The sequence below is a fragment of the Centruroides sculpturatus genome, unplaced genomic scaffold (assembly GCF_000671375.1).
Source record: "Centruroides sculpturatus isolate CEXI.00-Female unplaced genomic scaffold, Cexi_2.0 scaffold1120, whole genome shotgun sequence".
In the NCBI taxonomy this organism is placed as follows: Eukaryota; Metazoa; Arthropoda; class Arachnida; order Scorpiones; family Buthidae; genus Centruroides; species Centruroides sculpturatus.
This window is the reverse complement of record NW_019385344.1, coordinates 219616-235197: the sequence shown is the minus strand read 5'-3', so window position 1 is coordinate 235197 and position 15582 is coordinate 219616. Positions and strand designations below refer to the sequence as shown.

The following is a 15582-nucleotide window of genomic DNA, read 5'->3' as shown; positions in this document are numbered from 1 at the left end:
GGCCAATACGCATTTCAGGCGTAAGCCCCTCATCTATCAGCATGACTTCCAGGATTTCCGATAGGTGGTGTTGACACATATACATTCTGTTTAAAATCACTTATTTACAGTTAAAATTGTTTTACTGTTAAAATATTACTATAGTTTAAAATATATTTACAATCAAAAGTACTATCATCAGGTCAGTCCATAAGTTCATGTGTATTTTATGACTTTGAGAAAAATCTTGTTTTGCTGTTAAAAATGCCAGTCTAATGTGATACTTTTTACCACTGAAGTGTTAAATTGGATCTCATTCATATAATACTGTTCAGAATTGGGAACATTTCAGTTGTTTATTTTCGTTAAAATGGAAGTAACAGATGAATATAAGAGACNCAATACGCATTTCAGGCGTAAGCCCCTCATCTATCAGCATGACTTCCAGGATTTCCGATAGGTGGTGTTGACACATATACATTCTGTTTAAAATCACTTATTTACAGTTAAAATTGTTTTACTGTTAAAATATTACTATAGTTTAAAATATATTTACAATTAAAAGTACTATTACAGTTAAGGTTTCTTGACTTAACATCGAACATCTTCTGGCACATACTCTTGACATCCCAAAACATGTATTGGCCTATAGGATATTCCGAATAAAGATGATGTAGAAATGTCCAGTGTCTATCTATGCACCTAGTCGTGATGATAAAAACACAAAAATGAAGAAGACATGGTTTCAGAATACACAAATAAACTTTTACTGAACCATAAAGGTAGTTGTACTGTTTATTAATATCTCAGTTACCAAAGTAGTATAAATGTAACTATAATCTAGTTACAGTTTGTATATTCAATTTTCAATATTCTAGTCTTTAGGCACACGTTCTAGTTGGCCTAATTTTATATTTAAAAGTTTGCACTTCTAAAATAAATAATGCATATTTACTAGTGGGTATTTACAAATAAAAACATATATGCATTTTAAAATTCATTTCTTTAAAAAACTCTTTTATAAAAGTCAACTTCATCTACAATCAGAAAAAACAAATAATATGTTAAAGGTTCAAATAAACTGAAAATTTCTTTTATTAACTAAGTTACATTTCAAAGGTTTTTAAAGTTATACATCTTTTTTTCTGGACTATTCAATATTAAATTTTATTTATTTTTAATTATTAAATCTAACATAAAATGGTGGTTTAACAACCCAAATTGTATTAATTAATTAGCCTTAATTTATCCTGATAGGAATTCAGATGTTTGATTTTCTTTTTATTCTTTATTTCTAATCATACATTATAATAATTGAATTTTTAAAATCAGCTAGATGTACCGCAATTACAAAGAATATGTCTTCAAAGTTCAGTTAAATTTCATGTATTGCTGTTTTAGTGCTTACAGGACAAAATCATCTTATAAATTTACTAAGACTTTGTTGCTGTTGTTTTTTCATTTTATAATATTTAAATTAATCATCTTATATTATATTTTAATTTTATAAAATTTAACAAAAGAATTACAAACCTTGGATGAATTGATGTTGCTAATGTGATAGTTGTAACTCCTTTTCCACTGGCATTTGTAGAACCTTTAACTTTCATTTGTACAGTTAATGCCTTAGCGATGCAGGAAAGGAATACATCTAGAATTCCCATGCGATGCAGATCATATGGCTGCTCTGCTTGCTGGGAAAGTTTGCTTACTTCAGAGACTATACTGAAATCTGTTGGAGGTAACGATGGTACACCAAGTATTGATGCTAAAGTTTGTGGTGATACTTCAGGTAAAACTCTCCTTAATAATGAAGTAACCTTTAAATAAATAACTACAAATTATTAATACATTTCAGCAAGAAAACTTTGAATCTTTCAATTTAATCAATCAATGCAATTAATTCATTTCAAATTCACAAATAGAAAACAGAAAATTCTCAGCATCTTTGCATTTTCTCCTTTCATTCCACAGATGTGACAAAATGGATTCAATTTTTATCTTGAAACTCTGTGTTTTTTGTATTTCTTCTGCTTGCAAAGTTCAAGTAAATTTTCACCCCTTATTATTAATTGAAACTTAATTAATATTGAATCTATTTTAAACATACAATGCTTTTAATTGAAATGCCAGGGTCAATTTCTAATGAATGAACTGTGCAGACATGTAATTGTTGAGATTCATTTTATGTGGTTTAACTCTTTAAAACTCTGAAAATTTTTTACTCCTCTGCACCTGGATACAAAATTGTTTTTACCCATCATGCTATGCTTTAGTGGCAAGAAATTGCATTTTAATTCTTCAAATAACAGCTTGAGTTCACATAATATGTTATTAAAAGTAAAATTTTCATATTTTATAATAAAGATATATTAATAAATAAATATATTTGTTTTTGTAATTTTAAAATATCATTAAATATAAATTAATTGAAAACATTCATTTTTTGTTCATTACTTTAGTAAAATAACAATTAATAATTTTACCTGTCGCTGAACTCGCGCAGATCCTGTATGTAATAAACTGAAAAGATCACGTAATAAACCAGCCTGCTGTGCCAAATATGTTCTTCCAACACTAGACCCACTTAAAGCAAGAACCATTGAAAGCATTTCAAAACAATATGCATCAGATGATTTTGGCAATTCTTCGACAGACTGAGATTTACTGCAGAGAAGAACTTCCCATTCTTCACGCACTCTAGCTGCTTCTTTTCTAATAGCGGCAACAATATGAGCACAAACCTAAATTTAAAAAACATTTATTTAATTATTTATTATACAGTTTTATTCTTAATTAATATTTGAAGAAAAAAGAGAAATTGATGTTTTTATTATACATAGCAATCCACAGTCTTATCCATTTTAAAATTTAATAATGTCGATTCTATCCGAGATTTTTAGGTACCTGTACAATGCATTGGAAAAGTAATTTATTCTAATTTTTATTAAAAAAATAATTATTAAATTTACTTTAATTTTCTGAAAACCTTAGTATTAAAGAGGTTTCAGAAAGCTTTGGCTATAGCAAAACAATTTTCAACTGGAAATTATAAAAAATGGCAGATATTTCAAGGATATTGGTGCTCCCTCAAACTAAAAAATAATGATAAACTGACCTAATAGATGCATAAAGTTTTCTTATGATTGCATATAACTACAGCAATGCATTTGAGAATTAATGATTCCAAATGAACTGCAGGATTACTACTCATACAGTTCAATTTGGCATCCTTACAATAATAATCCTGCAAGATATATTTAATGATTAAATTTAAAGCAATTTAGCCATAAGTGGGTAGTATTATGCCATCTAACAATAAACTTTAATAACTGATTACAGCAAGAAACACCTCGTAAAAATATATTTCAAAAGTCAAAAGTGCCATAGCAATGATTTTGGTACTCACTTATATTGTTTTTTAATATGAGATTGTCTTTTGAATGCCCTGAAATATCATCATACCAAATTTAGTTACATTTGGACTGCTAAATAACTTGCTTTAGATGGCACTGAATAGGAGAACTTTAATTACAACTACTTGATGATATATTTAATTTTAAAAAATGACTTAACCATTACAGCAAACTAAACTTTAAAAGTTAGATAGCAAAATAATGAAGCAAAGCCAAGGAATCAATGAAAACAGGATTAATTTTAACAATGAATATTTCTATACGTAACATTATAATGAGTTTTTTTTAATGATTTTTAAATCTTCATTTCTGTCAAAACATTTTACTATTTATTTTTTTTTTGTAAGAAAAAATAATTTTGCAACTGAAAATTTTTTGTTAATATATCTCATTATAGTGTATGTTAAAATGTACATGTGTATGTTAAGTCAAAATATTAAAAATCACCTGTTTTTGTAAATGAGTCAATTTACTGCGACTGAATAAAATTCCAACCATATGCTCCTTTAGATCGTTGCTTGTTTCGACTCCATGCACTTGTCCAGCTCTTTCTAAATTGTTTCCTATTAATAATTCCTTCTCTTCCAATCCTTCAGCTTCACCAGAAACTAATTTCCCAAAGACCTATATAAAGAATAAGTGTATATTTGTATAATACTTAAAAAGCTTTTATGAATTTTATGAATCATTATATCTCATTAAAAATAATAAATTTAAAAGTCAAGATAGTTTCTAAATATTTCTTCAACCACAAGTGTTTCTTAAATGTACTTTATTGAGATTCAATAAAGTACTTTTAAGAAGTTATTTAGTTAAAATTATATATTTTAATTCGGACATTTCCTTAATGCTGAATTAACATATTAAAATTCTGAATTATCTATCTATCTAACTAATCATTACAGAATTAAATCTTATTTTTTTAATCTTGACAATGTGTTAATATATGTGAAAACATAAGAATTATAATATTAAATTAACTTTTTAAACTTTTTACAGTTTAAAATTTCTGTAATAAAAAATATTGAATTACCTGTGATGTTAATAATCGAAAAACTTTAAGTGTTTCTGTTTCACAGTTTTTCTGTTGTATTTGAGATGCCGTTGAGGATTTCACAGCATTTGAACTGTCTCCAAATGACTGCCCCAGAACTTTTACTTGTCTCAGTCTTAATGTATTATCCGGTCCTTTCAGCTCTAACTTGATATAATTATGCCTAACATCTGGTAGAACACAGCTCACCCAGCCAGTGTAGCGATTTTCAACATCCACCTTCATCAAAAAAATTTTTCAATTTAATTATTAAATCCCATCATAAACATCAACTACTAAAACTTAACTACATTAATCCTATTATAATAAACAAAAAAATCACCATTATAAAAATAAAAATGAGCAAGATTATTGTGACATTGTCACAATGCCAACAATGTCAGAGTGCAATTTTTAATCATACTTTTAACTTATTTAATTTAAGATATATGCTCTTAATCTCAAATTAGTAGTGTCTTGCACGTGTATATCATACTTTTCCTGATAACAACAGAGTCATGGCGGTCATCTATGTAACTCGGTTCTGGGAAAATTTTTAATTGAAATCACGTGACTTCTGATTTGCACCGGAACTTTCTTTACAGTTAATCTGTCTCCCTGCCCATAAGTTTTCCACATCTAATCTGAAGTTTCATCTCTCTAACATTGTTCTTGAGATTAAGAAAGAACAGATGATAGTGAGAATTTATAGGTCTATAATTAATCGGACTGCAATTTGAAAAAATTGAAGTGCTCTTCTGCATTTTACTTTTGATAATTCCAAATTCTTGGAATAGTTTTAAAATCTCTGAGACAGGCCCCTAAAAGAGGCCAAAAACATTTATTCCATTAAAGTTTTTTGCTAGAAAAAGTACAAATGATGTTAAGTTTCTTATTGTAGAAGTGTTCCAGCTTCTCAAGAGTATTATTTCTATACTTGTCATTTTGCATATTATAGGAAGTCTGTTCAAAAAAAAAAAAACAGACTTTTGTCAAACAAACTTTATTACAGTGATTACAATATTATACATGTTTGTCTCCTTTAAAGTGCTACCTCTGCTGCAATGCACTATTTCCAACATTTTTGCCATTGTTGAAATGCTTCCTGGAACATGTTTTGTGAGATGGTGCATAGCTATCTCTGCAAGTTCTGTTGTATCTAATTTACACTTTAAAAATGATGCCCTTTCAGAGTGAATTTCAACTTTGAAAACAGAAAAAAAGTTTGCAGAGGCCAAGTCTGGAAAATACAGGGGATGGGAAAGGATGGCATGTTGTCATGACACAACCAGCTCAGGTCTCTGCTGGTGTATACATCTTCCCTCAAATGCCTTAAAACTTCTACATAGAACTCCTTGTTAACAGTTTGACCTTGTGGCATGAATTCATGATGGACTATGCCTCGATAATCAAAACAACAATCAACATCAGTCATCTCAATCTTGACTCTTCCTCAATTGATGTACTGCCCGATTAAGAATGCTTAAACCACTCATGACACTGCAAATTGCTCATTGTCATTTGCAGTGTCATGAGTGTGGGCTATGCTTTGGGCTCCTTGTAGGCCCGAAGCACAGCCCACATTTTCAGTAAAAGTTCTGCCAATTATAAAGCAAAATTTCACACAAACATGTTGCTCCTTAAAGTCTTTCATCTTCACTTTGCAGAGCGATGACTGCACAAGTTCGCTTTAGATCACCAACTGCTCAGAGTACTACAACATGCCAAAGTGGCATTGTGTTACTGAAGTTTGCCTCTACTTAGCACCATTTGCTGGAGTTTGATCGGTGCAATGGTTTGCATTCTATGACAAAAGTCCAATTTATTTTTGAACAGACCTTGTAGTCAAAATATTAAAAATCACCTGTTTTTGTAAATGAGTCAATTTACTGCGACTGAATAAAATTCCAACCATATGCTCCTTTAGATCGTTGCTTGTTTCGACTCCATGCACTTGTCCAGCTCTTTCTAAATTGTTTCCTATTAATAATTCCTTCTCTTCCAATCCTTCAGCTTCACCAGAAACTAATTTCCCAAAGACCTATATAAAGAATAAGTGTATATTTGTATAATACTTAAAAAGCTTTTATGAATTTTATGAATCATTATATCTCATTAAAAATAATAAATTTAAAAGTCAAGATAGTTTCTAAATATTTCTTCAACCACAAGTGTTTCTTAAATGTACTTTATTGAGATTCAATAAAGTACTTTTAAGAAGTTATTTAGTTAAAATTATATATTTTAATTCGGACATTTCCTTAATGCTGAATTAACATATTAAAATTCTGAATTATCTATCTATCTAACTAATCATTACAGAATTAAATCTTATTTTTTTAATCTTGACAATGTGTTAATATATGTGAAAACATAAGAATTATAATATTAAATTAACTTTTTAAACTTTTTACAGTTTAAAATTTCTGTAATAAAAAATATTGAATTACCTGTGATGTTAATAATCGAAAAACTTTAAGTGTTTCTGTTTCACAGTTTTTCTGTTGTATTTGAGATGCCGTTGAGGATTTCACAGCATTTGAACTGTCTCCAAATGACTGCCCCAGAACTTTTACTTGTCTCAGTCTTAATGTATTATCCGGTCCTTTCAGCTCTAACTTGATATAATTATGCCTAACATCTGGTAGAACACAGCTCACCCAGCCAGTGTAGCGATTTTCAACATCCACCTTCATCAAAAAAATTTTTCAATTTAATTATTAAATCCCATCATAAACATCAACTACTAAAACTTAACTACATTAATCCTATTATAATAAACAAAAAAATCACCATTATAAAAATAAAAATGAGCAAGATTATTGTGACATTGTCACAATGCCAACAATGTCAGAGTGCAATTTTTAATCATACTTTTAACTTATTTAATTTAAGATATATGCTCTTAATCTCAAATTAGTAGTGTCTTGCACGTGTATATCATACTTTTCCTGATAACAACAGAGTCATGGCGGTCATCTATGTAACTCGGTTCTGGGAAAATTTTTAATTGAAATCACGTGACTTCTGATTTGCACCGGAACTTTCTTTACAGTTAATCTGTCTCCCTGCCCATAAGTTTTCCACATCTAATCTGAAGTTTCATCTCTCTAACATTGTTCTTGAGATTAAGAAAGAACAGATGATAGTGAGAATTTATAGGTCTATAATTAATCGGACTGCAATTTGAAAAAATTGAAGTGCTCTTCTGCATTTTACTTTTGATAATTCCAAATTCTTGGAATAGTTTTAAAATCTCTGAGACAGGCCCCTAAAAGAGGCCAAAAACATTTATTCCATTAAAGTTTTTTGCTAGAAAAAGTACAAATGATGTTAAGTTTCTTATTGTAGAAGTGTTCCAGCTTCTCAAGAGTATTATTTCTATACTTGTCATTTTGCATATTATAGGAAGTCTGTTCAAAAAAAAAAAAACAGACTTTTGTCAAACAAACTTTATTACAGTGATTACAATATTATACATGTTTGTCTCCTTTAAAGTGCTACCTCTGCTGCAATGCACTATTTCCAACATTTTTGCCATTGTTGAAATGCTTCCTGGAACATGTTTTGTGAGATGGTGCATAGCTATCTCTGCAAGTTCTGTTGTATCTAATTTACACTTTAAAAATGATGCCCTTTCAGAGTGAATTTCAACTTTGAAAACAGAAAAAAAGTTTGCAGAGGCCAAGTCTGGAAAATACAGGGGATGGGAAAGGATGGCATGTTGTCATGACACAACCAGCTCAGGTCTCTGCTGGTGTATACATCTTCCCTCAAATGCCTTAAAACTTCTACATAGAACTCCTTGTTAACAGTTTGACCTTGTGGCATGAATTCATGATGGACTATGCCTCGATAATCAAAACAACAATCAACATCAGTCATCTCAATCTTGACTCTTCCTCAATTGATGTACTGCCCGATTAAGAATGCTTAAACCACTCATGGCACTGCAAATTGCTCATTGTCATTTGCAGTGTCATGAGTGTGGGCTATGCTTTGGGCTCCTTGTAGGCCCGAAGCACAGCCCACATTTTCAGTAAAAGTTCTGCCAATTATAAAGCAAAATTTCACACAAACATGTTGCTCCTTAAAGTCTTTCATCTTCACTTTGCAGAGCGATGACTGCACAAGTTCGCTTTAGATCACCAACTGCTCAGAGTACTACAACATGCCAAAGTGGCATTGTGTTACTGAAGTTTGCCTCTACTTAGCACCATTTGCTGGAGTTTGATCGGTGCAATGGTTTGCATTCTATGACAAAAGTCCAATTTATTTTTGAACAGACCTTGTACATATATATATTCTTTTAAATAATTAAAATTTATTCTTTTTACAATAAGTTTAATAATTTTTTATGAAGGAAAAAAGGACATTTTACCTGTTTTAATTTTTTTAATTCTTCTGAATTATTTCCTGATCTGAATATAATATTTGAAACTTTATTCTAAAAGTAAGAAAAATAAAAATATTTATTTAAAATTGTAAATTTCACAAAAGAATTATTATTATTACTATTTTAACTAACAATTTAATTACAATAAAAATTAAAATGTAAAATATAAATTCTTGAATACAACAACTCTCAGTTATTAACAATAAATTTGAAATATCTAATGTAAGAATTTTTTAGTTAACTGTTATATATAGTATATTTAAAATAAATTTTTTAAATTAAATTTTATACTTACTCCTAAATCTCTACAATTATCAATGTGAACATAAACAGTTTTAGGTCTAGCTTGTATACTACATATCAGAGTGAGACTCTTTGTCTTATTTCGATCTTCATCTCCGCTTTCCCAAAATGTTTCCGTCGAATTGTCGGTTAAACTGTTAACCATAGCTTGACGACTAGAAGCTTTGATATCGACTAATGATGTAACGTCTTTCAAAGATTCGACGACTGCTGTCACCTAAAGTATGTTATGTGTAATTTTAAATAAAACATCATTTATCTACATATAAATAATTGTATATTAGCATTTATTTTTATTTAAAAATTTTTAATAAATGCTAACTTTTTCAATTAATTTAATCTTACAATACAATGCTGTCATCATAATAAATAGTTCAGTCACAGATGTTTATTTATATACTGTTAAATATTAAATTTATGGAAGTTTTTCAGCTTTCTTTCAGGAAAAAAATATCATCTTAAAAATTAAAAGTTTATTAACTTCAAATGGGAGCTACAACAAATTCCAAAACTTATTAATCATTACTAATTAATTAATCATAATGAATTACTTTTTAATATTTCAATCAAACATTATTACATTGTAATTTGTCAAAAGAGTATTATGGAGCAGATCATTGTATAAGGTTTCTTTTTTTTTATCTATCTTAATTACAAAAATAAAAACTTTGCCTAAAAGTTTTATATTTTGTATAGAAAGTATCTTGTAAAATATGTTGTAGATCAGTGATAAGCAAACTTATCTGAATGCGAGTCAGAAGTGCATTTCATAGTCTTCCAACAGGCTACATGATTTTCCTCTTGTGGAGTTACAGGCTTTAAGCATGCCAAGTACCAACAATTCTCTGTAACTACGAGTTTATTAAATACTCAAATAATATACTTTAGTGACATGCAAATTAATATTATTATTCTCATATTTTTTATTACTCAAATTTAGTATAAACATTCTTCATCACAAAAATCAACTTAATTACAGTTGAATAATGACATGAGATAGAAAAAGCAAAATAAAATTATGTTGCTAAAGCTCTAGGGCAACAACACATTAGGATCTTGGAGTGAACAGCTATTTATCTCAGTGTTAGATGTGTATTCCATACTAGAAATATACTGCATTGTCAACAATTATCTCTGAACCAATATAATAGAAAATGTTAATGTAAATAAATATCACATAAAGCTAGGTTCATAATGGCATACAAACCACTACAAAGTAGATACAAACTGACAGTTTATCCCTGTTCAGCAAGTATTTGACCAGTTTATTATGAGTTAAAGTTCAATAAAAGTTGAGATATTCTCAACTTTACTGAACTTCAGTTAATTTGACCAATCAATTTTTAACAAATAGTGTTCAAAACCTTTTTAATCAATCATATCCTAACTTAGTTTGTGTTACAGTACAATGCTGACAATATCTCATTTTGGGTTAGTGTTCATTTTGTTCATTTGTAGTGGTTCATACGACAATGTAAACCAAGCCCATGTTTATGTAGAAAGAAATATAATCTTCTGTTTCAAACAATTTTGCAGGTGCTTCAAATAAATATTTACTTGACAATTAAATTTCTTTTATTAAAGATTTTCTCAATTCAAAACTTGACTTTCTCTATTTAAAGATGATGATTTTTAAACATTATAACATTTATAATATGAATAAATATTACCTGACTGCTATCTGCGGATGTATTTCCTACATCTTCACCTTCTTCTTCCGTTCTTGATAAAATCTTGCTAATATTTGAAAAGACATGACTTCTGTGTAAAAAACTATGATCAGAAGGCTGAAATTTTAAACACCAACATCTCATTGCCATTTGTTGTAATGCTGAACCCATAGGAAGAAGCATCATTAAATCTGATATAGTCTGCAACAATGCATGAAATGTTTGAGGAAGTGGATGAGCTGCTTCTCCAGCAATCGTTATATCTGATAATGGATGTTCGCATACACTTAGATCTTTATCCTGCAATTAAATAAAATTTAATTTTATGTAAATATGTCGTTTGTAAGTGACAATTACACTTATTTCCTTAATACAATTTTTCATTTTAATATCTTTTTATCTGCTGTTATTCTAAATTAATAACAGGTTTCCAAATTTTATAAATACAATAATCATATATACAGATTTAACTACTGCAGCTTCTATACTCAGATTAACTTGACGTAAGCCAGCTTCTTTATAAAGAAAACCTAATGAATCTTAGTATTTATAACATTTGTTCTTAAATTAACAATGAAAATCATAAACTGTTTTGTATATTATCGACCAGCTGGTGCTTGTTTCTAGGAAGGAAATCAGATAAAGTGTAAGAACTTATTATTCTTTAACACTGAAACTGCTGTACAAATTGATAATAAAATGATCTTTCGTATGTTTCCAGCAATGCCATTGATATAAACAAAAACCAGCAAACGTTTTCAACCTCATTCAGAGGCCAGTGTCAGGCTTCTATAGAAAATTTTTAGCAGAACTTTTAAAATATGGATAAAATCGTTTCACATTCTTTGCCAAAAGTTCTGCTAAAAATCTTCTATATAAATCTGATGCTGGCCCCTGAACAAGATCAAAACGTTTGCTGCTTTTTGTTTATATTGACAGCAATGCTGGAAACATACGAAAGGCCAGTTTATTATCAATTTTCAGATAAAATGAAAACTGTTTTAGAATTTAAAATATTCAAATTTATAAAAAAAAAAAAAATAATTCAGTCAGTATTTTGTTTAAAATTCAATCTAATTACACTTCTAATAAACAAGAAAGGGATAGAATAGACATTCAAGAATATATCTAGAAAATAAGGTATTTTAATTGGATCACTTTGAATTTAAGAAATACCCACTTTTAAAAATAGATTTTAAAGAAAAAGTTACTGATAATTAGAAATAAATCAAACAATATAACCAGATTCTTATCAGATCACAATATGGCTATTTAAATATTAAGATAACTAATAATATTTACTACTCAATCTTGCAAATGCAAAAGTACCAGCAAATATTAAGATACCAAGCAATTTTAGACTAGATGTAGGCATTAAAGCCACCATCTTGCATTGAATTTTAATTATTAGAAATAAATAAATAAATTTGCTTCTAATAATGAAACTTAACACAAAATGAATTTAACAAAATTTAACACAAAAAATAAATGAATTAATTTAGAACACATATATAAGCTTTCCAAAGCTTGATATTTTATAATGAAACCAAATGATTGCTGGATTTAAATTGGGCTATTTATCACTACTATTAATAATTAAATATTGAGTAATATGGTACTAGAGGTAAGCGTTAGGTGCCATCTCTTATTAAATTTATTCTGAAATATTATAAATTATTTAATAAATATTAATTTAATTAAATTATTAAATTTAATAAGCGATGGTGCGTAACACCTACCTCTAGTACTGAATAAAGTATTTAATGATTAAAAGTAGTGGTAAAGTAATCTGAATTAAATTCGGCAATCGTTTGGTTTAATTTAGAATATTCTGGATGGAAAAAACAATTCTGAAATGTAACTCAAATCCACAACTTCTGCTTACTATGCAGACCTCTATCCAAATCAGAATCAGAGCCTCTTCCTTAAGAGGCTCTGATTAACTATATTCCATATCTAGTCTCGGATTTCATCTATTTAACTCCATTCTTGAGATTAAGGAAAGAAAGACAGACGAACAACAGTGGCAATTTATAGGTTATAGCCCAATTATTCTAAATCATTACTTAGATTTAAGGACTAGAAATTTTCAAAATTAATTTAAAAAAAAAAAAAACTTTAACTGTAATATATATAATTATATATCAACTAAAATAATTAAATGTGAATACTTGAATTACAACTATGTTCTTAATGCAAATATAAACATCCAAACTCAATAGTTAGTATTAAAGCTAAATGATTGCCAAATTATATCAGGCTATATTACTACTACTAAAATAATAATTATAATTGAATTAATTATTAAAATATTAATTTAATTACAGTTGTTAAATTTAGCAAGAAATGGCACCTAATACCTACTTTTAGTGACAAATTACTTAGCATTTTATTAAAATAATTGTAGTAATATAGCCTGATATAATATGGCAGTTGTTTCACTTTGGATTTTTATTTTTATGTTGTTTATATTATGCTGTTCAAAATCTTTATCTTAAAATTAAAAATAATAAATTAAAGATTATTTTCATTGTTAGCTTATTTTAATCATAATAAATGTTATTAAATATATATACAGTAGAACCTCGATTATCCGCCCTAATTGGGGACTGGGGTTGGTCGGATAATTGAAAAGTCGGATAACCGAAAAGTATGAAAAAATCCATTATTAGTGTAGTATATTATTATATCCCATGTAATTAGTATATTAGTATATCGCTATTAACCTATTTTGCGTTGAATTTTCATCGATGTTAAGCCTAACAAAAATTTTTTAAAATAATAATCGTCGCTATTGTATCGTTAAAAATTAGAAAATTAAGCTTCGTTTAAATACTGGCTCCCTTTCATGGTCGAATGAGTGTTGCCAGCTAAAACACGTAAAAATAATATTAAAGTAGCCAAGACATAGCCAAATATTGTAGCGCCACATCACTAGCGGACATTTGAAATTTGACGACTAGGACGGTTGGTTAACCGAGGGGTCGGTTGATCGGGGGGCGGATAATCGAGGTTCTACTGTATTATGTAATTTGGATTAAAGGTAGACAATTAAGTTGCCATCTTGTATTAAATTTAATAATTAGAATGAAATTAATTAATTTAGAATATTCTGAAAGAAAAGATCAATCCAAAGAAAGGCTTGAACCCATAACTTCTGCTTACTGTGCAGATACGAGTCTCATGATCCCTACGGCTATATCATCTAAATTAATTAGTTTGGAAGTGAAAATCAGAAGTCTAAGTAGAGTAATTTGCAATACATCTGCATAAGAATGTAATTTAATTATTCAAACTCTATTTTAAGACAAAGAATATTATCCATAAGGAGCAGCCAGTTTATTTCCTCTAGTGCAATTCTATTGAGTATATTTAAGGTTAGTAATCTGTTGATAACCGGTAAATTAAACTGAAATAAATGCAGTGGTACCTTGGTACTAAAATTCAATTCATTCCTAGAAGGTATTTAAATTCCAAAGCTATTCTTTCCATAAGAAATAATGTAAAGTAAACTAAACTGTTCCAAAACCCAAAAAATGTTCATTTTAATTCTAAAAAACCATAATTTAAGCTAAAATAAGACAAGTAAATGCCCTAATTAATGCAAAAAAATTAAGGAGATGAACTGAGTATGACTAAACTCATTCACAGCACATGTCCTAAACTTGTATCAATGGATTTAATATAGTAATGGATTTTCATTGTTTGAAGCCCAAAATAAAAGTTAACACAATTTGTCAATGCTGCTGTATCATGCATAACCATACAGATATCATACACTATACAGTGTGGCTTGCTCTGTTTGTGTTCCAAGAAAAGTCAGGAACAAAATTTCCTTGAAAAAAAGTGTTCAGAATCCAAGATGTTTGAGTTCCAAGGTACCCACTATATATGTTCACAATATTGATGTTGATATTCTAGCTGATAGAATATTGATGTACCAAAACTGATATATGTTTACAGTACTAATATCAATATTCTAAAATCTAGAACATTAACATTTATATTCACTACTTATCAAGATTATCAATATTGATATATTGAAGTAATAGTGGTATCAAGCTCAATACTGTTATCAATATCAAAATTTTGGTTTAGCACAGCCTTACTTAGAATACTTTAGGAAGATATATACTGCATCTTTCAAGACCTTTTAGAGCCCTATAAGCAGGGCTAGTGCTACCATATGGGCAAACTGGGCATTTGCTCAGGAGGCAAATTTTCATGAATTTATACAAAATTTTCAGGCATATTATTTTTTAAAATTTTTATATACATTACATGGCACGAGTTGAATATTGCTTGATGAAGCAAGGTATGGTATTTCAAAATAAAAGATTTTTTATTTTATACAGAGGAGATAAGGGATATCAAATGCACATCTTGTCCCGGTGGCATAAACTCCAGAGCAGTGATTCCTAAACTTTTTTGATCCATCACCCTCTTTGTTTCATAAAGTTATACCCAATGCCCCTAACCCATTTTCTCTTGTGTAAGAAAGGATAGAAAAGTTTTCCTAAGAATATTTCCAATGAATCTCACACTTTGTGCCCTTACCATACATTGTTTTCAACATCTGGAAAACATTAAATGCAATGTTTCCTCTTATCCGTTTAACAGAGGAAAGGGAACGGCTGTCAACAACCCCAACTTTTGCCTTTGGTCACCGTTCAGTACCCTGCCTCTATCACCCCCTTAGATTTACTCACCACCCACAAGGGGGCGTTATCGCCCACTTTGAGAAACGCTGCTCTAGAGCAAGCTCTGCCTGTAAGTGATTTAGCA

At 29.1% G+C, this 15582-nt stretch overlaps 1 protein-coding gene across 1 annotated transcript in view; it reads right to left on the bottom strand.

Annotated features, from left to right (window-relative positions):
- Nucleotides 1-15582, bottom strand: part of LOC111637900 (E3 ubiquitin-protein ligase MYCBP2-like) — a 263246-nt gene that overhangs the window by 31958 nt on the left and 215706 nt on the right. Inside the window, 7 exon segments of the mRNA XM_023383504.1 lie at nt 1513-1799; nt 2466-2723; nt 6293-6469; nt 6879-7118; nt 8810-8875; nt 9120-9344; nt 10798-11097. Of these exon segments, the coding sequence (XP_023239272.1) occupies nt 1513-1799; nt 2466-2723; nt 6293-6469; nt 6879-7118; nt 8810-8875; nt 9120-9344; nt 10798-11097 (1553 nt within the window).